Source organism: Chrysemys picta, chromosome 17, assembly GCF_011386835.1.
Source record: "Chrysemys picta bellii isolate R12L10 chromosome 17, ASM1138683v2, whole genome shotgun sequence".
Classification (NCBI taxonomy): Eukaryota; Metazoa; Chordata; order Testudines; family Emydidae; genus Chrysemys; species Chrysemys picta.
In genome coordinates, this window is record NC_088807.1 from 8,289,381 (window position 1) to 8,311,104 (window position 21,724).

Below are 21,724 nucleotides of genomic sequence, written 5' to 3' on the forward strand. Positions count from 1 at the left end.
TTGGCCACCATTGGGTGACAGCACCAGTGACGGCGCTCTCACCCCCACCCATGCTAACGCCCACCCGGCACACCCACTAACACACGCGCGTGCACAATGCACAACCCCGGGCACACGCCTACACAGTCCCACAAACACCCCCCCCTCCCCCCGCAGTCCTGCCTCCCTGCGCCCCCTGGCCTCCGCCCACCGAGTCCTGCTGCGCCCCGCCCGCTCCCCTCCAGGTCAGACCCCCGGAGAGTCCCCCCGCCCCAGGACGGCCACGGGCCTCCCCCGGAGAGACTCCCCCCGCCCCCCGCTACGCGCGGTGCACGCTGGGACACCGAGGCATTGTCCTGTCCCGGCTCCCGGCCGCGGCGCGCGCGGTGCATTGTGGGGGAGGAGCCCCGGTGCCCGGGCCCCCGGGACGGGAGGGAGCTCGGCAGGTACCGGAGGGGGAACTGGGGCGCGTCGCGGGCCGGGCCCATTGCCGGGAGAGCGACATGGGGGGCTGGGCCCGTTGCCCGGAGCGGGGCCCGGGGTGTGTCGGGGGGCTGGGCCCGTTGCCCGGAGGGGGATATGGGGGGCTGGGCCGGTTGCCCGGAGAGGGGTCTGGGTGCGTCGGGGGGCTGGGCCCGTTGCTCGGAGGGGGGCCCGGGGAGCGTCGGGGGGCTGGGCCCGTTGCTCGGAGGGGGGCCCGGGGTGCGTCGGGGGGCTGGGCCCGTTGCTCGGAGGGGGGCCCGGGGTGCGTCGGGGGGCTGGGCCCGTTGCTCGGAGGGGGGCCCGGGGTGCGTCGTTGGGCTGGGCCCGTTGCTCGGAGGGGGGCCCGGGGTGCGTCGGGGGGCTGGGCCCGTTGCTCGGAGGGGGGCCCGGGGTGCGTCGGGGGGCTGGGCCCGTTGCTCGGAGGGAGGCCCGGGGTGCGTCGGGGGGCTGGGCCCGTTGCCCGGAGGGGGGCCCGGGGTGAGTCGTTGGGCTGGGCCCGTTGCTCGGAGGGGGGCCCGGGGTGCGTCAGGGGGCTGGGCCCGTTGCTCAGAGGGGGATATGGGGGGCTGGGCCCGTTGCCCAGAGGGGGATATGGGGGGCTGGGCCCGTTGCTCGGAGGGAGGCCCGGGGTGCGTCGGGGGGCTGGGCCCGTTGCTCGGAGGGGGGCCCGGGGTGCGTCGGGGGGCTGGGCCCGTTGCTCGGAGGGGGGCACGGGGTGCGTCAGGGGGCTGGGCCCGTTGCTCGGAGGGGGGCACGGGGTGCGTCAGGGGGCTGGGCCCGTTGCTCGGAGGGGGGCCCGGGGTGAGTCGTTGGGCTGGGCCCGTTGCTCGGAGGGGGGCCCGGGGTGCGTCAGGGGGCTGGGCCCGTTGCTCAGAGGGGGATATGGGGGGCTGGGCCCGTTGCCCAGAGGGGGATATGGGGGGCTGGGCCCGTTGCTCGGAGGGAGGCCCGGGGTGCGTCGGGGGGCTGGGCCCGTTGCTCGGAGGGGGGCACGGGGTGCGTCAGGGGGCTGGGCCCGTTGCTCGGAGGGGGGCCCGGGGAGCGTCGGGGGGCTGGGACCCGGCAGCATGAGGGGGCCAGGCAGTGACGGCTGGTTCGGGGTGGACAGGAGGCTGCGTTTCCCCCCTGCCCAGCTGACGCTGTCTTGTGTCCCCTGTGGCAGTGGCTCCCCGTGCCCACCCTCCGCCCGCAGGGCCATGGGGGACCTGGGCCTGGGCCAGGAGTTCCACACATGGCATCAGTTCAGCAGCTTCTTCGATGACTGGTGCGAGAAGCACAAGGTGCTATTCATCATCGCCAGCCTCAAGCCGCTGATCTCGCTGCGCCAGAACCCGCTGCACTACCAGCCCAGCCTGGCCGCCACCCTGCGCTTCCGCTTCGTCCGCCTCATCTGCAAGCACAGCGGCACCTACGTGGGCCAGAGCACCGTGCAACGCAACCGGCTGTGAGTGGGACGCCCTAGGGCTCGCTGCAGGGCCGCCCCCCCCTCCCCCCCCCCCCACTAAGTCCACACTCTGCAGCATTTAGTTTCTGCTGGCAGATCTTCCCCCTGCTATCCTGACTCAGCTGTTACATGGCGCACTGCTCTCCCCCGGGTGCGACTGGGGGCCTGTCGTGTTCCCCCGGCTGTGGTGGCGGAGGGGGCCCTGCCTGGGCCTGGGGGAGCTGCCATTAGCCTTGCCAGGGGATTGCTGGGCATTACTGGGTTGCGTTCGGCCTGGCCAGGAGGTTTCCAGGCTGGGCCATGCCCGGCGTTAAATGTGCCAGTGATGGGGCTCCCCCGCATGCCCTGGAGGCAGCAATTTGCAGCCTGAGATCCTCTTCCTGGTTCTGTGTTCTGTGGCACCCGGCAACACCGCCCCATGGGGCCACGGCCCCTCTCCATTTAGTCCCCCCAGGTCAAGGGATGGGTTGGACACCAGGTGCCAAGGTAGGCAGCTTGCCGGAGTGACTTCATCCGTTGCTGCCAGTGATATGGGCAGTGGATGTCTTTATCTGCTTCAGGCTCACTCCTGCCAGATCCTAGAGGCTGTCCCCACCCCCAACCCCTCCCACATGGCTGCCCCATGCTGACCCCTCCGTTTCCCCTCCCCAGCAGCGAGAAGATCGACTGCCCGGCCTCCATCACGCTGCGACTGGGCCCCAAGAAGGACCGGCTGGTGGTGATTGAGGCCAGCCTGGAGCACAACCACAAGTTGTCAGAGGTGGAGTTTGCTCACTACTTCAAGCGTCACCAGCTGGAGGCCAGCATGGGGCTGCCCATCCGCATCACCAACAGCGTGTCCAAGCGGTTCCTGGCACCCGACCTGATCTGGAACCTGGAGGACTACAGCAAGGCCAAGGACAAGGGCATGTGCGAGTTGCTGAGCCAGCTGGACGGCCTATTCAAGAGCGACCCGGCCGCCAAGGTCAAGCTGGTCTTCCAAGAGGACGTGGCCGTGCTCAACAGCATCTTCCTGGCCACGTCGCACATGCGGAGCCTGGTGCAGCGCTTCCCCCGCTGCCTCTACATGGACAAGGCGGCCTGTGTCAACAGCGAGTTCGAGCTCTACTCGGTGCTCTGCCAGGACGGCAACGGGCGGGGCCGCGAGTGCGCCTACTGCGTGGCCCGCCGGGGCGTGCCCGATCTGGTCATCTTCATTGTGGCCTCCCTGGTGCAGAGCGCGCCCGACATCAAGCTGAAGGTGAAGTGCCTGACCGTGGGGGCGGGCATCACGGACGTGGACGCGGTGGAGGAGGTGCTGCCTTGTGCCCGGGTGCAGATCTGCCGGCTGCAGGTGCTGGAGGCGCTGTACCGCAAGGCGCGCGAGCTGGCTGTGCCCAAGGAGGACAAGGTGCGCAACCTGCTGCACAACATGGCCAACGCCAGCTCGCCCCGCGTCTACAGCCAGTACCTCAGCGACCTGGAGGACGTGGCGCCGCTGCCCTTCCTGCAGTACTACCTGGAGCACTGGCACCACAACAAGGGCATGTGGGCGGAGTGCTGGGCCTTCGAGCGCAACTGTGACTGCCCCTTTCTGGAGCACATGAGCTTCCACCAGCAGAAGCTGCGCTCGGCGCTGAGCCCGCCCCTGGGGCTGGCAGCCTGTGTGCGGGGGCTGCTGGAGCTTCAGGCGCTGCGGGTGGAGATGGCGGCGCTCAATGAAGAGCGGGTGTCGGAGCTGTACCGCGCCGTGTGCCCGCCCGACAGCGCTGCGCTCATCGCCGAGGAGCTTGGCCTGGCCAAGCACGCCAACTACCACGTCAAGGAGGTGCCCGAGGGCTTCCTGCTGGATGGCGGCATCTGCTCCTTCCTTGTGAGCCGCGACCTGGCCGCCTGCTCCTGCTCCATATATGTCTCAAGCCGCCGGCCCTGCCGCCACCTCTTCGCCACCCGCCTCTGGACTGGGCAGCCCCTCTACGACCCCGGCTTGCTGCATGCCCCATCGGGCGGTGAGGGGCAGGACACCTAGCACCAGGGGCGCTGCCCAGACTGGCATCTCCTATTGATGGGGCATGGCATGGCCCCACTCGGTTGCCTCCTAGTGCTGGGGGTGCTGCACAGACTGGCACCTTCTAGCACAGGAGTGCTGCACCCCCTGCCAGGCACTAGAGGGGCCAGCCACTTCCTAGCCCCTGGATGCCACGAGGACCGACACAGCCTCAGAGCTGCTCCCACAGCGCCACTCTGGGGGTGGAGAGGAGGAGGTGCCTGGGGGTGGAGGAGAGAACTGCCTGCCAACAGGTCCAGGGTACAGGACTGTGGGGGACGTGTGGGATGGGCAAGTCCCCACAGCACAAAGCTGGGGGTGCATGGCCTCAGGACAGTGAGAAGGGACATGGGGGTGCCTGAGAGGGTCAGGGAATGGGGGGTGGGTCTGGTTGTGGAGGTGACTCTTTATAAAGTTCCCATCAATAAAATGCCTTTGGGAAAGCATTGTCTGTGACACGGCCCAGCCAGGGGTGGGGTGGAGGCTCCCTGCCCTGCCCTGCCCTGCCCTGCCCAGCGAGTCCCAGGGAGACAGACTTCTGGGAGAGAGGGGTTCCCTCTGCAGGGGCAGTGCACCTCAGCCAGGATCGACAGTGACACTGGCCAGCATTGTGAAAGCTGTCGGGTTTGTTACTCAGCCGCACACAGCACAGGCTGTCCTTAGCTCAGAACAGAGAGCTAGAGGTTCAAGCAGAGCCCATTCTGGTCAGCCCAGAGCTCAGCCGAGCTGTAGGGAACCCCATTGTTCCAGCTCTGTCTCCCCCGGTCCGACTGCCTTGGTCAGTTCCCAGGGAGAGTCCTGATTCCTTCCAGCAGCCAGCCCTTATCCCCCACCTCCCCAGTCTGTGCCCAGCTTCCCTGCGGAGAGAGGGGGAATCCATCCCTCTCTGGGGTGTTGGGTGTTAGGTGTCCATGTCCTGGGCATGTGGGTCTGCATGGGCGATTGGCCTTTCAGTGACCCATCCTGGCTCAGACAGCTGGGTGCCATTCCTACCTATGTCTCTTAGGGCATATCTACACTGCAGTTGGACACCCGCAGCTGGCCCGTGCCAGCTGACTCCGGCTACATGCCTGTTCAATTGCAGTGTAGGCTTCTGGGCCCGGGTGAGCTCTGGGCCCGTCCCAGTCACAGAGCCTGTGTGCCAGCCTGAGCCCGGAAGTCTGCGCTGCAGTTCAACAGATGAGTCAGCTGGCAGGGGCCAGCCATGGGTGTCTAGTGTGGACATACCCTTAGCGGGCCCTGAGAACAAACAATCCCCACCATAATAAGGTGATAGAGAGGGGAAACAGAGGCCCACATTGGGGTCAAATATTACAGGACATTCCCACTTCGTCCCAGGGACCTCACCATGGCCCCCTGTCCAGCGAGAGGCCAGCCCCTCATTCAGCCAGTGGTGCCAGCGGGGACAGACTGGTAGCCCCTCAGCATACCCCATGGATGAGCTCTGAGCTCTCATCGTCGCAGCACAGACCCAGGCTTTGCTGTGGTCACAGAGTGCCCTGTGGCCTGCAGAGGGAGCAGGAGCAAGGAGTGGGAGCCCACAGCCAAGTGCTGCGCTGGCCTTGCGGGGGACCCTGGGAATATCAGTTCCTCTGCCTGAGGGAGGAACTGGGCCCCAGTCAAGCGGGGAGGGCAGCAGGGGCGACCCTCCACCCCCAGCCTGGATGCCAGCCCCACCCACACCCAGGCAAGGGCAGGTGGGTTCTGGTCACGGTATTGGCCCGCCTCCCCTCGAGTACAGCCCTTGAGGGTGGTGGTAGCCAAGGGGAGAGCCCCTGCCCACAGGGCCTTCTCCGTTTGTGGCCAGGGAGGGGAACGAGAGGAGCCCCATTTGCCGGAGGGGGAGTGGGATGGGAGCAGGTCACGGGGTCACTATCACTGTGACCTTGAACCCCTCTCACGCCCAAGATCTGCAAGTACCACTCAAGCGTGACCCAAGCCCAACTGTCCCAGTGCCCCCCCACCCCACTAGATAACCACTCCCATTCCACAGCCAGGAATAGAACCCGGGAGTCCTGACGCCCATCCTCCCTGGCTATAACTGACCGCAATGAGCGCAAAGTGATGGTTGTGCTATAGGGACAATTGATAAAGGGGGACTAGTCACCCCTGGGGGTGTCCCGCTGGTCTCTGGTCTCAGCCCAGTGCTGGGCAATGGCTGTATTGATGAGCTGGAAGGAAACATAGGCCCATTGCTGGTGAAGCATACAGGTGTAGAAGTGATGAGTAACGCCGGGGACACACAGTACTGCAGGGCGAGCTGCATCGTTGGTACAGTGCGTGCATCCAAACAGCATGCACCTCAACATGGGCAAGGGCAAAGGAACCAAGAGGAGGGGTTGCGTGCCGGATGTGGGGCCTGTGTCCTGGAGAGCAGAGACGCCGGAAAGAATGGCAAGGTCCCATTGGAATTGAACTGCCCAAGGCTCCCAGCGTGGGGCTGTGGCTAAGAGGGTGAGTGCGTGGCTGGCTGGATCAGCAGGGGGAGGGGATCATGTTCGTGAGACTGGTACTGGGTACGGTGTATATTCATAGTTTCATGCAGTTTAAGGCCAGATGGGCTCATCTGCTCTGATCTTCATGGCCCAGGTTTTACTCTGCACGCAGACACCCCTGGACCGAGCTCAGGGACTTCAGTCAGATGAAAGCATTTCAGTCCTCAAGGCACTGATTTCTGTGTGTCAGGCAGAGAGGCGAGACCGAAGGCGATGGCAGGGAATTGATCAGGTGCGATCTGCCCAACTCTATTCCAGCCAGATAACCCCTGCCTCAGGCTGTAGAAGAGGGTGAAACCCCCCAAAGTCCCTACCAGTCTGATCTGGCGGGAAATTCCCACCGGATCGCAAATCAGGTGACCCACATATGAGAGCGAGCTAGCAGCCAGGCAGCTAGACAGAGGATGTCCTCACTGCAAACAGGACAGGGACAAGTGGGGCGGGGTTGGAGAAGAGCTACAAGAAGGGAGGGCTGGGAACCTGCCGGGCAGGTAGAGGCTGAAGGATCTCAGTGTCTCCACGCCTCTGAGTACCTGCCCGGGGAGGAGATTTCAGAGAGCAGGGGGCTCTGTGCTCCCCCAAAGGCAGAGCCTGGCTGGAGCTGAAGCTGGATAATCCCGGACTAGAAATAAAAGGTCAGTGTTTATCAGTGAAGGGAACTGACAGAACAACTGGCCTGGAACATGGAGGATTCTGCATCCCTGGCAGTCAGTACATCAGGACCACATGTATTTGCTGTAGCCTGGTCAGAGGTCAGTAGGCAGGGCTCACTGGTTGGGTTTGCCCAACCTGGGTGATGCAGACACCAGACTGGGCCCCTTCTGGCCTATTAACTAAAGACACTCACAGGCCGTGTCTAAGACTTTGGTCCACGCACGTTACACAAGGCGTACAACTGCTAAAGTTTGTATATTGCTCGGGCGTGTGTGTACTTGGCTGCTTGTGTTGGTGCTGTATACCCCCCAGGAGTGCGTGTGTCGCTGCACAGTGTGGTGCACCACAGGCAGGTATTCCAATATCCTTTTGGGAATTTTTCACAATGTATTGTGGGACTGGTACGATTTGCCCAGGGATCTGGGAACTAGGGGGTCAAGTTCCCAGCTTGCAATGTTGTCCATCCCATAATGCCATCCATATCCCATAATTTTCATGTCTTTTTTTTTTTTAAATCCCCAAACCCTTTTGTTATTCTTCTGTCTCTGCCGTCCGTGAGAGAAGCACGGAGCCTGCAGCGCTCTGCACTGTTCTCATGAACATTGCAAACCCAGGACGTGCAGTTCTGTATGGGCAGTCCTGCAGGAAGAACCACACCAATGGGGGGGCATGAGATTTCTTTGAGGACACTGCTGAGGGACAGCGACAAACAGTTCAGGATTGTCTGTGGCATTCACACCGGAGCACGGCTGCCAGGCCCGAGAAATGAGCACTGACTGGTGGCATCGCATCGTAATGCAGGTTGGGACGACGAGCAGTGGCTGCAGAACTTTCAGATGTGAAAGGCCACGTTCCTGGATCTACGTGCTGAACTTGCCCCAGCCCTCCAGTGCAGGGACACCAGAATGAGGGCTGCACTGACAATGGAGAAGTGTGTGGACATCACACTCTGGACGCTTGCAATGCAGGATTGCTGCCAGTCAGCAGGAATCATTCTGGAGTTGGAAAATCCACTATGGGGGTGTGATGGGCCTCAGGGTCCTGCCACACCCATCCCAGAAAAGGAGCAGTAGAGGAGTCCTCCAAGCAAGGTACCAGTTCAAAGACTGCAGACGCACCCAACCAGGAAAGGAGGTGGGTGCCGCGCCATTACGTGGGGCCATTGTCATGCAGTGTGTAGGGCTGTTACTTGTCTCCTGCTGCGCAGGACTGTGGCTCTCAGCAGTGTGCAGGACACAGAGGATGGATTTACAGCAATGCGGTTCCCAAACGGCGGTGGGGCGATAAACAACATGCACATCCCTATTTGGGCAGCAGCCCGCCTCGTCACAGAGGACAGCAACAGAAAGGGCTTTTTTATGATGGTGCAAGTGTTGGGTGGATCACCAGGGATGCTTCGCTGACATCAGTGTAGGCTGGTCAGGGATGGTGCATGACGCGTATGTCTTTAAGAACACAGGACTGTGCAGAAAGCTGCGAGCAGGGACTTTCTTTCCTGACTGGCAGATTACCGTTGGCGATCTTGAAATGCCAATAGTGATCCTGGGGGACCAGCCTGTAGGAGAGAGAGAGAGAGAGCCTGAAGTCCTGGGCCTGGTGTAAGATTTTGAGGCCTGAACCGGAGGCTGAGTCAAAGTTAGGCCCTGTGTTAAAGTAGCTGTTTATAAGTTTACTGTATGACCATCGCAAAAATATTGCTAGTGTTGTTAAAATACAGGCCCCCAGGAGACGTGACAGATACGGGGTATGTGTGAAAACACACTCCAGACGATTAGTCCAGGGCTATCCTGAGCTAACACCAGACAGGATGTTTTGCCCCAGGAACCTGGATCATGATACAAGGGGAGGTAGCAAGCAGATGGCATGAACTAGGGAGAGTTGTTTCTCAGTCTATAAATATTGGGGTGCCTCACTTTATCTCTTTGTGTGGCCTGGGGGCCAGCAGAAATTCCTGCGACTCACTGAATCGCTCCTTGCCACAGGGCACTCGTGTTAGCACACCTGTAGCTCCTATGGGGAGCTAGGATTGTGTCTTGAGGGCACTAAACCCGGCCGAGTGCCTTTGTCATAGAGCAGTGCCGGCAGTCGTTCTTGAATAACACCGAGGTCTGTGGAATTAGCAAGGGGCAGTTTATGCTTGCATGGAGAACACTGGTTTTTTTAAGGCAAAGACATGGAGCAGCTGTAACAACTCAAAGCAGCCCTGGACTGTGTCACCGCAGCAACGACACTTCAGCCGTCTGCATTTGACAACACAGCCTAGCCCTGGCTCATGAAGCCATACAGCGGCCACATCGACAGCACCAAGGAAGGGTTCAACTTCTTCCGGCTCAGCAGTTGCAGAATGACAGCTGAATGTGCTTTTGGTAGACAGACAGGGCACTGACATTGTTTACTCAGTAAGTTGGATCTCCGTGCAAAAAATATCCCCATGGGTTACAGCTGCCGGCTGTGTCCTGTGAGGTAAAGGGGGCAAGGGTGAAGCTTGAACAGCCAGACGCAAGGGCCAGTACAAGAGCCCAGCATGGAACTGTGCAGTTGAGGGAGGCTTTTAAAAAGCACCGTAACGGTCGGCCACAGCAGCGTTCTCTGTGGAGCGTTCTCGGGCCTGCCGCTTTGAGTGCTGCCAGGACCTGCGTCGTGCTTGCTGGACACGTAGAGATGTGGCTAGGTGCCTTCCTGGAGCTGTGACCTCGGGGGCGCTTGCTGCATGTGCCCAAGTCCTGCTTGCTTTGAGGGCCGCTCTGCATTCTGCAATATGTGTCATGAACGAATAAAGATAACTTGATCCTCCAAAATTAGAACTTTATCGAATGGGTAAAAAACAGTGCAGAAAATCAATGGGCAAAGAAACCCGCAGGCCATGTTATACTAATTTTTAACATAATTTAATGGGGTGAAAATGTAAAATTAGAAAGGAAGTAAACATTATTGTCCATTTGAGTGCACAAATGCTGCCCGTAGTGGGTCCACATAGAGCAGCTGGGGCTCTCGCAGGTTAGCAGCTGTGACGCTGTGGTTTTGGAGTAGTACGGGTAAGGATGCGGCCTGTGGTGCCCCATGGTATGGTGAGGGGTGTAGGGAGCAGTGATTATGGAGGTCTCCAAGGACTGCAAAGGGTGGAGAGTCTGGGATTGTTGGACCTGTAGGTCCGCCAGGATCTGCAGTGTTTGGTTTGCTACGTACCTGAGAAGTCCCATTATGTCCTGGTGCAGCTCTCTCCCCTTGTCTTGCTGGCACTCCTGGGCCCCTTTTCTGTCTGCTCTTTCCTTCTCCAGGCTGTCTGCCAAGTGGGCCATCCAGGGCCTTTGTTCACAATCCAAGGCAGCAGTAGCTGCAGGGTCTCAGTGAATGTGCCCTCGCTAGTCCTCTTCTTCCTTTGCCTCAAGGATGCAATGGCAGCAGCTGTGATGAAAACATTCACTGTACCCCTGGATTTACAGTCACGAGGGAACTATACGTTTCCAACCTCCCTTCTCTTACTCCCATAAACCCTTTTAACAAGACATGCCTATTGACACTTCAGCTTTGGAGCGCCTCGGCACAGCACTGCTCTCCAGCCCCAGCTGTGGTCCAGGGTGGGGGAGGATTTTCTCTGGCAGATGATGTAAAATTTTGGTCCCTATTCCACAGGTATGAGTACAGGGCAACGGCACTGAATATTGGCACTGTTTTCCACAGGAGGTGGTGAGTTTAGCTGATCTCTCACTCCTGAGGGTCACAAAGCACAGCTGCTGCTGGTGTCCTGAAGCCGCCCAGGCCCGTATGCCAATAGCCTGTGTACTGCGATGGTGCCAGTCGAACGCATTGCAGAGTGGCATGGGATAGTGTCCTACTGTGGGGGAAGAAATAAGGCAGCCCTCTCTACAAACCTTTGGGAGAGGATTGCAGAGAATCTGCATGAACCTTTCCTGGAGATCTCTCAGGAGGATCCAAGGGACATAAAGCGTTCCTCATGCCCCCGCCTCCAACCCAACAGGAGAATGAAAAGCAGATGCCAGCCCTATCTCTGTTTGTTGCACCACTACCTCTTCTTGTAAGAGTCAAACAAGGAAACATCGATACATGTGTCTGGTTAACTTGGGGAAGGGCCAGGTACTATATTTAAATTTAAACACTGTAAGGGAAAATGCATGCACATGCTTCTCTGCGTTCCCTTCCCCTCATCCGTGCTTGACTGGCGGGACTGGCTGACTGTGGTCCTGGCTTGCAGCTTGGCTGGAGTCCTCCGCCACGTCTCCCCCTCCTCCTTGCTCTTCTCTGTAGTGGTCTCTGTCTCGGTCTCCACCATGGTTCCCTACAGAAATGGCGGAGGGCAGCACTAGATCAACTGTTGGCCTCCCTGGTCTTGTGGTATCCCTGGCGAAATTCCTTTGCTTTCATGTTGCAGTGCTGCTGATCCCTGTCATATCCCTGTGCAATCTGGGTGTAGATGTCCATGTTTCTACAGCTGGTCCATAGCTGTGTATGCACAGTCTCTTCTCCCCACGGGCCCAAGAGATCCACTATCTCCTGTCTGCTCCAGGCAGGAGTGTGGAGCTGGTGTAATTCACCTCTGGCACGGCTCGTTGTGCAGCTGCATGTAACAATGGTGATCTGAGAAGTGTGCTTGCCAAACTGGGCTATCAGGAAAAGGCATTTCAAAACCGGGGCGATGGCTTCCGCTGTCTGTGAGCCCATGTCCTGGGCAGTAGAGTTCACAGTTGTGAGCAGGGCAGTCACTGTCCCAGGGAATTGGACATGGTGGGACAGCTGCTAGAGGACTGTTGGATTCAACAGGTGGCATGTAGCGTGTATGTTTGCACTGCATCAGCCTCAGCAGGTCTGCTCCCTGCTGTTTGGGGATGTGGGTTGGCTGCTCCCCATAATGGGGGGCACACGGCAGGGGACACATTGGACTGTAGATGCACGCACAAATGGGGTTGACATAAGGCATCTTCTGTCAGCCTAAACTTCGTAGTGTAGACCAGGCCTCAGAGGGCATGTGCATTTCCTCACTCCACCCCAGCAATCCGTAGCTACGGGATGCCTTCCGCCCAGCCTCAGTGCCCGTATTCCCCAGACAAGGAGAGGTTACAAGCCAGCTGATCTCTACCCACAGGTTTTATGATAGTCTCTAAATCCCAGCTCTGTCTTTGGGCCTTTCCCATGGGTCCCTGGCGCTGCACTCCCAGCATGGCCATATACTTGCTGTGTTGTCACACCTTACAGCAGTGCCCATATGGTGACTATATAGAGCTCCTGGCGTGAGCCCTGCAGCTGGACTGGGAGAACCAGCTTTCTACCCACTAGCTGCTCTCCCCCCAGCACTGGGCCAGTGTCACGACTTATCAGCCAGCCCAGTCCATAGATGCTATGTCTGCTCTGTGCAGGGATGGCAATGCCAGGACACACACCATTACCCCTGTGTGGTGTTGCAGCCACACTAGGACTGGCCTCTCTTTATCAGACAGGGAGGGTAAAAGCTCTGCTGTCTGTGGGCAGAGGTTTCCAACTCCCTAGAGACCCTCCTGCAGCCTTCCTCACCCTGTCATTGCTCCCTAGAGTATGAGGGGGCTGCAGTGCATTGTGGGAGCTGGGGGAACTGGATGACAGCTGCAGTGCATTTCAGGGACTCGCAGGGGGTGAGAACTGCAGTGCATTGTGGGAGCTGAGGGGGTTGAGTGAGGGCTGCAGCAGTGCAATGTGGGGAGGGTTGAGGCTGCAGTGCATTGTGGGAATTGGGGGCTGGGTAAAAGCTGCAGTGCATTGTGGGGAGGCTTAGGGGGCTGGCTTGGCAGTGCAGTGGGGGGACCGGTGGGGGGAGGTGAGGGCTGCGGTGCATTGTGGGAAGCGGGGGCTGGGTGAGGGCTGCAGAGCATTCTGGGGGCTGGGTGAGAGCTGCAGTGCATTGTGGGGAGCTTAGGGGGCTGGGTTGGCAGTGCAGTGGGGGGACCGGTGGGGGGGAGGTGAGGGCTGCGGTGCATTGTGGGAAGCGGGGGCTGGGTGAGGGCTGCAGAGCATTGTGGGGGCTGGGGGGCTCTAGTCCCTGCTATTGCTGCTTGCGGAGCATCCTGGTGCAGCCGGGCTGGTGAGCTGGGCGGGACCCGCCGCGGGCTGCAGCTCGGGGCTGGCCGGGGCGGGGGTTGACCTGCGCGCGGGGCTGGAGCTCAGGGCTGGACCCACCCAGGACACAAGCTGATGCTCGGGGCTGTCGGTGGGTCCCTCCTGCTCCGATCCCAGCTCCGTGCAGGGCTCGGGGTTGCAGGGCTGGGCAGAGGCACTGGGGCTGGGCTGCGGGGTGGGGAATCGATGGGGCTGGGCGAGCCGCTTGCGGTAGTGCAGCACAAGGGGTGGCCAGCTGGGATCGTGTGTGTGACAGGGTGTGTGAGAGAGCTGGCTGAGGACCGTTCATGTTGATTTGTAATACGTCCTGGAGCACTGGGATAGTTCAGAAGGCTGGAAGAAAGCTAACATTGTGCCCGTATTTAAAAAGGGGGTAACCAGGGTAGTTTTAGGCCTGTCAGCCTGACATTAATTCCAGGCAAGATAATGGAGCAGCTGATACAGGACTTGATTAATAAAGAAGTAAAGAAGGGTACTATAATTAATGCCAATCAACATGAAACATTAACTTGATTTTTTTTATGAGATTACAAGTTTGGATGATACAGGGAATAAAGTTGATGTAATAGACTTAGACTTCTGTAAGGGGGTTGACTTGGTACCACACGACCTTTTGATTAAAAAACTAGAACAGTATAAAATTAACATGGTCCACGGTAAATGGCTGATAGGTCTCAAAGTGTAATTGTAAAGGGGGAATGGTCATTGGTTGGGTGTGATTCCAGTGGGTGCCGCAGGGACCAGTTCTTGGCCCTATGCCGTTTAACATTTTTATCAATGACTGGCCAGGGGTTCTCAAACTGGGAGTCGGGACCCCTCAGGGGTCGCGAGCTGTCAACCTCCACCCCAAATCCCACTTTGCCTCCAGCATTTATAATGGTGTTAAATAATATTAAAAAGTGTTTTTAATTTGTAAGGGGAGTCGCACTCAGGGGCTTGCTGTGTGAAAGGGGTCACCAGTAAAAAAGTTTGAGAGCCACTGAGAAGAAAACATATATCACTCATAAAGTTTGCAGATAATACAAAAATTGGGGGAGTGACAAATAATGAAGAGGACAGGTCACTGATACAGAGTGATCTGGTTCGCTTGGTAAACTGGGCACAAGCAAACAATGTGCATTTTAATACAGTTAAATGTATACAGCTAGGAACAAAGAATGCAGGTCATATTTATGTGGTGAACTCTCTCCTGGGAAGCAGTGACTCTGAAAAAGATTTGGGGATCATGGTGGATAGTCAGGTGAATATGAGCTCCCAGTGTGACACTGTGGCTGAAAGAGCTAATGCAATTCTGGGATGCATAAATGGAAGTCTTGAGTAACAGCAGAGAGTATTTTACCTCTATATTTGGCACTGGTGTCCAGTTCTGGTGTCCACCATTCAAGAAAGATATTGATCAATTGCAGAGGGTTCAGAGAAGAGCCACAAGAATGATTAAAAGATTGAGCTCCCTGAGTCTCCCACTATAAGGCAGGTTTTCCAAACTATTTAGTTTTACAAAGAGAAGATTAAGGGGGGGATGATCACAGACTATAAGTGCCTAGGTGGGGGCTCTTCAGTCTAGCAGAGGAAGGTCTAATACGATCCACTGGGTGGAAGTTGAAGCTAGACAAATTCAGACTGGAAATAAGATGTAAATGTTAACAGTGAGATTCTCTATCACTGGCCATTTACCAAAACACCCAATCTTGAGCCAAAAAGATCTGCCCTAGGAATTATTTTGGGGCAGGTCTCTGGCCTGTGTTATACAGGAGGTCAGACTAGATGAACACAATGGTCCCTTCTGGATTTGGAATCTATGGCGTGGAGGAAGGACCGTGTGTGTGGGTGGTAAGGAGGGTGTGACACAGAATAAGGGCTCTGAGTGTGATACAGGGTGTGTGTGACACTAAAAGGGGGCTGAATTTGTGTGACGGGAGCATAAAAATTGGGGACCCATGTATATGACTCAGGGTATATGACAAGGTGTGTGACACACAAGGGGGCAGTGTGATTGTGACATGGGGGGATAGGAAGTTCACTACGACAGTGGCTGTAGGGTACCTGAGAGATTGCACCATAGAAACTTCACACGGGCAGGGAAATGGCGGCCCCGGCCTGTGAAATTGCCAGAGCTGCTAGTCTGTCTGTGGAATTTCATGAGGTGGGGTTATTTCCAGAAAACTTGAGACGCCATCAGCACAGAGCTCAGCCTATGGAAACAATGACAAGTGTCACCTGCCTTCCTGTATAACACAGCCCGAGACTTCAGCCAGTCACCGTTGTCTGTTTGGCCCAATAACTTGTATCTGACTAAAGCAGCTTCCAGAAGACCATTCAGCCTGGACCTGAATCCAGCGAGTGATGGGGAAGCCACCCTCATCTGCGTTATTTCTGGTTGGAATTGGTCTGGCTTTAGTTTCCAACCAGTCACTCTTGTTCTGTCTTTTCTCTGCTAGAGTAAAGGGCCCTTCAGCACCTGGGATTGTCTTTCTGAGACGTGTAACCAAGTCGCCTTTCAACCTTCTTCTTGAGCAGCTAAACAACCTGGGCTCTTTCTGTCTCTCCCTGGCAGGCATTTTCTCCAGCCCACGGATCATTTTTGGGTTGGGTTTTTTTTTGCCTTTTCTCTGCACCCTCAACAATTATTCAACATCCTTTATAAACATGGACACCAGAACAGCAGGCAGGAGTCCAGGGCCTGCCCCACCAACGCCGTCCCCAGAGGGAAAACTGCCTCCTACCTCCCTATCCAGCCAAAGGTCACTTTAGCCCTTGTTGCCACAGCATTGCCTTAGGAGTCCCTGTTGAGGTGTTTGTCCCCTATGCCCCCTAAATCCCTTTCCGCGTCCCTGCTTTCTAGGGTCCAGCCCCTGTGTGGTCGGTGTGACCTGCATCCCTTGTTCCTAGAGGTATGACCTTGCATCAGGCTGCATTAAACACATTCTGTTTGAATGGGCCCAGCTGACCAAGCCGTGCAGCTCGCCCGGTCTGGCCGCCCTGGCCTCGTCGCTAATTACCGCTCGGCTGGTCTGTGTGTCAGCCGTGAATGCTCTTCTCAGCTGGGAGTTTGTATTTCCTACCTGATCGCTGATGAAAATGAAGACTAGCGTCAGGCCGAGAGCTGGTCCCTGCAGAGCCCACTTGACGGGGGGCGCACAGACGACTGCGCTCGGAAAGCTGTCACGTAGCCAGCTGTCAATCCGCTGAACGTGTGTGTGTGAGAGAGAGAGAGAGAGACAATGGGCGTATGTGAGAACAGGCTGCTGGTGTGGGGTGCCCCACGGGCTAAGGGGTTTGTGGAGCTGCATGGGAACGTGATCCATACACAGTGGGGGTTCGATACATACCCCAGCTCCTTCCTGCCCCTCCCTCCGTGTCACACCAGAGCTGCCCTGAGGCTGATACTGGGGAGTCACAGCAGTTACTGGGGGGCAGCGCTGGCTGGGCTGAACAGCAGGGGCACATGCCCAGAGGATGCGGGCTGGGGGGCTGAGTCCGTGCAGCTGTGAGCCTGTTTCTGGTGTTCCTCTGCTCCGTCCCTGGTCAGGAGGCTGTCTGAGGGTTGCCTGTCGTGCTGTGGGTCTCCAGCACTGAGCTCTGTCCCCTGCCCGTCCTGGTGCTGACCCCAGCTGTCCCCAGCAGGCTCAGGCGCCCCGCGGGATGGAGGAGGACGAGCTGCAGGAGAAGGAGTTCTTCTCGTGGGAGGAGTTCAGCGCCTTCTTCGACGCCTGGTGCGAGCGCAGGAAGGTCCTGTTCTTCGTCAAGAACTCGGTGCCGCTCAGCAAGTGCAAGTGGGCAACGGTGCCCCCACGGCCCGACGTGGTGGAGGCCCTCAAGTACAGCTCTGTGCGCCTGGTCTGCAAGGACTTTCGCGGCTCCAGCAAGCCCGACCAGGGGTGAGGACCCACTGTGGGCGGAGCACGGGGGGTGGGCAGTTCGGTGGAGGGGCAGCACACGCAGAAGGGCTGGGGGAGGCACAGGGACACAGCTATGCAGGACGGTTCAGCACCAAACTGGGCATGTACCATGTTCCTCGTGGGACTCCTGTGCATCGTGGTGTTCACCAGAGCCCACCTGCAAAGCAGGGTCTAACTGGGCCAGGGCTTGGAGCCCATATCCTTGCTGTGTGGGTCTCAGGAGGGGGCACTCTCCCCTGGCAGTTAGTGCTGGCCCCAATGCCCAGGTGGTGCTAGGGGGCCTTTGCTGTGGAGAGCATGAAGTGGGGGTTGGTGACTCAGTAGAGGGTGCTGTCCCTTGGCAGTAAGTGCTGTCCCCGATGCCCAGGGCAGCACTAGGGGGCCTGTGCTGAAGGGAGCTGAGTGGCTGATCTAGATGTAAAATTGGAGTCTTCCTCGCTCGTAGTTAAAACGATCCCATGGAGAGTTCCCTTAAGAGCTGGGGTGAGAACCCAGGTATCCTTTTGAAACGCTAAGATGGCTAGTCTGTCTCCCTACAACCCCCATTTCTGTTCTCTGTATGACTCCCCTTCCTGATCTCAACTGTTGTGCATTGGTTCGGTGTGACTTTTAAATGGCCTTCATGTCCCACCCCAGAGGCAGCTGCATCGCAGTACCGGGCAAGGAATCCTGTATAAAGAGTCTCCACACCCCAGGCACGGGATCCCTCTGTAGCCTTTTCCTATGTCCCATTGGGGCTGAGGTGTGTGTGGCTGAAGGGGCAGATGAGTGGCTGTTGTCAGTGCGTGTTACCCTAGGCGGGTGAGGCTGTGATGGGGCAAAGCTTACGTCCCTCGGCACTGCCAGACTGGCTCAGCCCCAGGCTGCCTACCTCCATATCTGAGGGTGGCAGCACCTGCTGCTGCTGAGGGAGCTGCCCGAATCCCTGCAGTGGGGAGTGGTGGCATAACCTGCCCCAGGGAACTCCCCCCGGCTCCTGTCAGTCTGTGGCTGGCTGGGAGGTGGGTTATCTCCCTGCCCCGTTGCGGGGGCTTTAATCCTGACTCTAATAATTAATAACAGTCCCCCGCTCTTATCTAGTCCTTTGCCTCGCAGAGCTCACAGCCCTTTACCCACTGTACAGAGGGGAAACTGAGGCACAGAGAAGGGACAGGACTTGCCCAACGGCCAGGGCCGGCTCCAGGCACCAGCGCAGCAAGCAGGTGCTTGGGGCGGCCAAGGGGAAGGGGCGGCACGTCTGGCAATTCGGCGGCGGGTCCCTCCATCCCTCTCGGAGGGCAGGACCTGCCGCCGAAGAAGAAAGTGGCGTGGTGGAGCTGCCGCCGAAGGGCCGCCGATTGCAATCGTGGCTTTTTTTTCTTTTTCCCCACTGCTTGGGGCGGCAAAAACCCCGGAGCCGGGCCTGCCAAGGGTGCACACCAGGCAGAGCTGGGAACAGAGCCCAGCTTTTTTGTGTCCCAGTGCAGAGCTCTATCCAGTAGGCCACACTCCCTCAGTAATGTTGGGCGTTCTTGTTATCCAGACAAAGGCCCAGCTCGTCTCTGAGCCCTGCTCAGCCCTGGCCCAGCGCTTCCTTGTGGTAGTGAGTTCCCCAGGCTTATAGCACTGTGTGGGAGGGATTTCTGCCTGTCTCATTGCCCATGTCCTGGTTCCTGCCTCATGAGCGAGGGGAGCAGAGGTACCTGTCTCTGTCCCAATCGATGCCATGGGTCCCTCTGTCCCATCCTCTCCATGCAGTAGTAGCTTGGGCTCTTCAGCTCCCCAATTGGAAGCCCCCCTCCCAGCACAATAGCTGAGTTCCAGCTGGCGTGGCTCTGGGGTCTCCCCAGGAGACCTGCAGTGGGGTGCCCTCACCCCAGGGCAGCGAGCCGGTGAGCCAGGCCCCTACTATTAGGGCTGCGTGGAGGCTCCATGCACACAGGTGTATGCCGTGGTACCCGCCAGGCATGGGGTGAGCATAGGCCCCACCCTGCCAGCTCCCACAGCTGCCTCCTGGCTCATGGGTGAGGCGTGTGCTGGGGTCCCAGCCTGCTCAGCCTCTCTCTCTGCCCACAGGGGGCAGCACAAGGGCTGCTGTGCCAGCATTGTGCTGAAGATGAGCCCCAAGAAGGACCGGCTGATCGTCACCGAGTGCCAGCTGGCCCACAACCACGCCCTGTGCCCCATCGAGTTTGCCTACTACTTCAAGAAGGGCTACCTGATGGCCAACTCATGCTTGCCGGTGCGCACCACCAACAAGATCTCCAAGCAGTTTGTGGGGGGGCCAGACGTGCGGCGCCTGCTCTCCTACTGCAAGAGCCGTGACCACGGGGTGCTGGACGTGCTGACCGTGCTGGACGGGCTCTTCGCCAGCGACCCCAGTGCCAAGGTCAAGCTGGTCTTCATGGAGGACAAGGTCATCGTCCAGACCATCTTCTTCCTGAGCTCGCGCATGATGGCGCTGAGCCGGCGCTTCCCGCTCATGTTGTTCTTCGACCGCATGGTGGGGCTGAACGAGGAGTTTGACCTGTATTCGGTGCTGTGCGTGGACGGGGCGGGGCGCGGCCGTGAGGTGGCCTACTGCCTGACGCAGCGGGAGACGCCCGACCTGCTGCGCTTCACACTGGCCTCGCTGGTGCAGAGCGTGCCTGAGGTCAAGCTGCAGGTGCGGTGCATCACGCTGGGCGTGGAGATTGCCCACCTGGAGGCGGTGAAGGAGCTGCTGCCCAATGCCCGCGTGCAGATCTGCCGCTCCCAGGTACTGGAGACGCTCTTCAGCAAGGCTCAGGAGCTGGGTGCCGCCGAAGATGAGCGCATCTGGCCCCTGCTTTGCCGGCTGGCTGCAGCCAAGTCGCCGGCCGCCTACCAGCAGGCGGTGCAGGAGATGAAGACCATTCTCCCCCAGCGCTTCGTGCGCTACTTCCAGCGCCATTGGCAGCCGCGCAGCGAGATGTGGGTGCAGTTCTGGGCCTTTGAGACGGCCCGCAACGTCAACGCCTGCGAGCTGCTCAAGCAGCACCAGCGCCGGCTGCTGGCAGCCCTCAGCCCCTCGCCCACCGTGGCCCAGTGCATGCTGGACCTGCTGGCCATGCAGGTGGGCAGTGAGGCCCACGAGCTGGACGAGGGAGAGCTGGCCACACACTATCGTGCCATCTGCAAGCCAGAGCCGGCTGGACTGATCGAGGAGGAGCTGGGCTTTGCACGGCACGGCCGCTACCGCTTCCAGGAGACGGCCGAGGGCTACCTGCTCCATGACGGCCTGTCCGAGTTCGCCATGGATCAGGCCCTGACGCGCTGCTCCTGTTCCATCTACACCTCCAGCCTGCTCCCCTGCCGCCACCTCTTCGCCACACGCCTGCGCACCGGGCTGGCGCTCTTTGACCCTGGCCTGCTGCACAGGAACCGGGCAGCACTGCTGGGCGCATGCTAGGGCCGTGGGGCAGGGACTCCAGCTGCTCCGGGTGCTTACTGTGTAAGTCAGGGGGCCAGGCACTGGTGCGGGGCCGGCTGCACATCTGCAGCTCGCACAGCAGGGGAGAAGCCAGCCCATTGCCACGATGGGGGTGCCCTGCGATGACGTCAGGATGGAGGGGATACCTGGGTGCTGGTCCTGTTTGACTTGTTTTCACAGAGAAGAGAAAGTGGCAGGTGGTGCTGTCCTGTAGCTGAGAGCACCCACAGCCAGTGCCAGGCAGGGACCTCAGTGGGTTGGGTGCCCATTATGGGCTGGGTGCTGCTGTCCCATAGCTCAGAGCACCTGCAGCCCAGGCCGGGTAGAGATCCCAAGGTGTCTGTGTACCCATGGTGGGCTGGGCACTGCTGGCCCGTAGCTGAGAGCACCCAGAGCCCCTGGCAGAGGTGGGTGAGTGGATGTTGCCATGTGGGGTGTGACACTCTGGGGTGTCTGCGCCTGCCGAGGCGGGTGGGTGGATGATGCCATGCAGGGTGTGACACTCTGGGGTGTCTGCGCTGCAGAGGTGGGTGGGCGGATCATGCCATTTTGGGTGTGACGCTCGGGGGTTTCTGCGCTGAGGAGGTGGGCGGATGATGCCATACGGTGTGTGACGCTCTGGGGTGTCTGTGCTGTCAGAGGTTGGTGGGTAGATGGTGTCATGTGGGGTGTGATGCTCTGTGGTTTTCTGTGCTGGCAGAGGTGGATGGGTGGATGGTGCCATACGGGGTATGACACTCTAGGGGTGTCTGCGCTGGCAGAGGTGGTTGGATGGATGATGCCATGCAGCGTTTGACACTCTAGGGGTGTCTGCACTGGCAGAAGTGGGTGGGCGGATGGTGCCATGCAGGGTGTGATGCTCTGGGGTGTCTGCGCTGGCAGGGGTGGGTGGGCGGATGGTGCCATGTGACGTGTGATACTCTGGGGTGTCCGTGCTGGCAGGGGCAGATGGTGCCATGCGGGGTGTGATGCTCTCGGGTATCTGTGCTGTCAGAGGTTGGTCTGTGGATGATGTGGTGTGACGCTCTCTTTGTACAGAGAATACATTTTATTCAATAAACGTATATTTTCCTTTTTGACCCTTCCTGGCTTACAGCTCCTCCCTCAATTCCCTCATGCTCTGATGGCTCTATGGTTTCCTTCAGGGCCAAATCTGGGGCTGCCCAGCTTGGTGCACATTGCTGTGGTGCCAGGGCTCTGAGTCAACTG

The 21,724-nt window shown here is 58.9% G+C and overlaps 1 protein-coding gene across 1 annotated transcript; it reads left to right on the forward strand.

Annotated features, from left to right (window-relative positions):
• The first annotated feature begins 81 nt into the window (after nt 1-81).
• ZSWIM9 (zinc finger SWIM-type containing 9) lies at nt 82-21,597 on the forward strand. Its single transcript, XM_065571826.1, has 5 exons — nt 82-224; nt 1,625-1,906; nt 2,558-3,913; nt 16,798-17,064; nt 19,141-21,597. Exons 1-5 carry the CDS (start codon nt 97-99, stop codon nt 20,492-20,494), a joined length of 3,387 nt encoding a protein of 1,128 aa, XP_065427898.1. The 5' UTR covers nt 82-96; the 3' UTR covers nt 20,495-21,597.
• Nucleotides 21,598-21,724: the final 127 nt, after the last annotated feature.

What these genes read in the sequence shown, in the direction of transcription:
- ZSWIM9 (XM_065571826.1), top strand. Translation starts at nt 97, where the DNA reads ATGCACAACCCCGGGCACACGCCTACACAGTCCCACAAACACCCCCCC. An exon ending in CCCCGCCCGCTCCCCTCCAG is followed by an intron (nt 225 to 1,624) that starts GTCAGACCCCCG and finishes CCCCTGTGGCAG; the next exon opens with TGGCTCCCCGTGCCCACCCT. An exon ending in ACCGTGCAACGCAACCGGCT is followed by an intron (nt 1,907 to 2,557) that starts GTGAGTGGGACG and finishes TCCCCTCCCCAG; the next exon opens with CAGCGAGAAGATCGACTGCC.